Below are 1,174 nucleotides of genomic sequence, written 5' to 3'. Positions count from 1 at the left end.
GGTACCCCCCCAAAACTGCTGGGTGCCCCCCCCATACCTGCACAACCCCTCCGGGGTTCACGCCGATCATCACACAGATGCCACGGAAAGCAGAGTCCTTCTCCTCGTTGTCTCGGATGTTACGGAGGGATGTGCACCTTGAGGGGGGGTGGAATTGGGGTTCAGCGACCCCCCCTTCCCAGGAGGACATGGGGACCCCCAGAACAGCCCCCCCCAAACTCACCAAGGCCGGATGAATTGCTGCAGCATGGGGGCCACCTCCTGCGGGCAGACGAAGCCCAGGCGGCCAATGGTGATGGCTGCGGGCAGAGGGAGAGGTTTGGGGGGCTGTGCACGGCAGGCCCCCCCCCCCCAAAAAGCACCCCCCGCCCTTGGGGCCCCCTGTGCCCCCCCCCCAGCCTCACCCGTGTTCTCCAGGAGGGTTTTGGGGGTGTTGGGGCGGTTGATGATCTCCACCAGGTTGTTCAGCACCATCTGGACATAGGGCTGCATCTCCGCCCCTGCCGGGAGGGGATGGGGGGGTTTGTCAGGGTGGGGGGGCTCAGCTGAGCGCCTGTGGGGCCGGGGACACACACGAACAAAACTCACCCATCTGCATGCAGATCTCCCCGATGGCCCAGGTTGCGTTGTTGCAGACGGAGATGAACTCGGGGTTGAGGTTGGTGCCCAGGATAGGCATGAACTCGGCTAGGGGGAAGCAGGGTCAGCGGCAGGGCCCCCCCCCCCCCCATCACATCCTTTCAGGGTCCCCCTGCTTTGCCACCCCTCTCCCAGGGGTACCCCCGCAGCCCTGGCACCCACCGATGCAGGGCTTGACGTGCACAAAGCAGGCCTTGGTGAGGTCGCCCAGGAGAGCGAAGGAGCTCTGCCGCACCTCAGGCATGGTGTCCTGCGGGGAGCAGGCAGGGATGGGGGTGAGCACCGCGGAGGGTCCCGGCAGCCCCCAGGCCAGGAGGGGGGGGTCCCGAGGGGGGGCCCTCACCTGCATGCACTGGAAGAGCAGTGTCATGATGTTGCTGCGAGCCACCAGCTGCTCCACGTGGCAGCCGAGACCCTCGGCCAAACCACTCAGCAGGTCCAGGGCCACGATCATGAAGTCCTTGTCGGGGGCCTCATACTGCTCGGGGTGCTGGTTGTACATCTGCGGGGAAGGTGGGGAGAGGCATGGTCACCC

General features: G+C 66.1%; 1 protein-coding gene across 1 annotated transcript in view; it reads right to left on the bottom strand.

Annotated features, from left to right (window-relative positions):
• The window catches only part of TNPO2 (transportin 2), a 14,897-nt gene that overhangs the window by 571 nt on the left and 13,152 nt on the right, over positions 1-1,174 (bottom strand). Inside the window, exons 15-20 of the mRNA XM_010569823.1 lie at positions 983-1,141; positions 802-889; positions 589-687; positions 405-500; positions 224-299; positions 38-137 (exon numbers count right to left, since the gene is read on the bottom strand). Coding sequence (XP_010568125.1) covers positions 38-137; positions 224-299; positions 405-500; positions 589-687; positions 802-889; positions 983-1,141 — 618 coding nt within the window. The remainder of the gene's footprint in view (positions 1-37; positions 138-223; positions 300-404; positions 501-588; positions 688-801; positions 890-982; positions 1,142-1,174) is intronic.

The sequence above is a fragment of the Haliaeetus leucocephalus genome, unplaced genomic scaffold (assembly GCF_000737465.1).
Source record: "Haliaeetus leucocephalus isolate CR32 unplaced genomic scaffold, Haliaeetus_leucocephalus-4.0 Scaffold274, whole genome shotgun sequence".
Classification (NCBI taxonomy): Eukaryota; Metazoa; Chordata; class Aves; order Accipitriformes; family Accipitridae; genus Haliaeetus; species Haliaeetus leucocephalus.
Note: the sequence above shows the minus strand (reverse complement) of the source record. Positions and strands in the feature narration are given on the sequence as shown.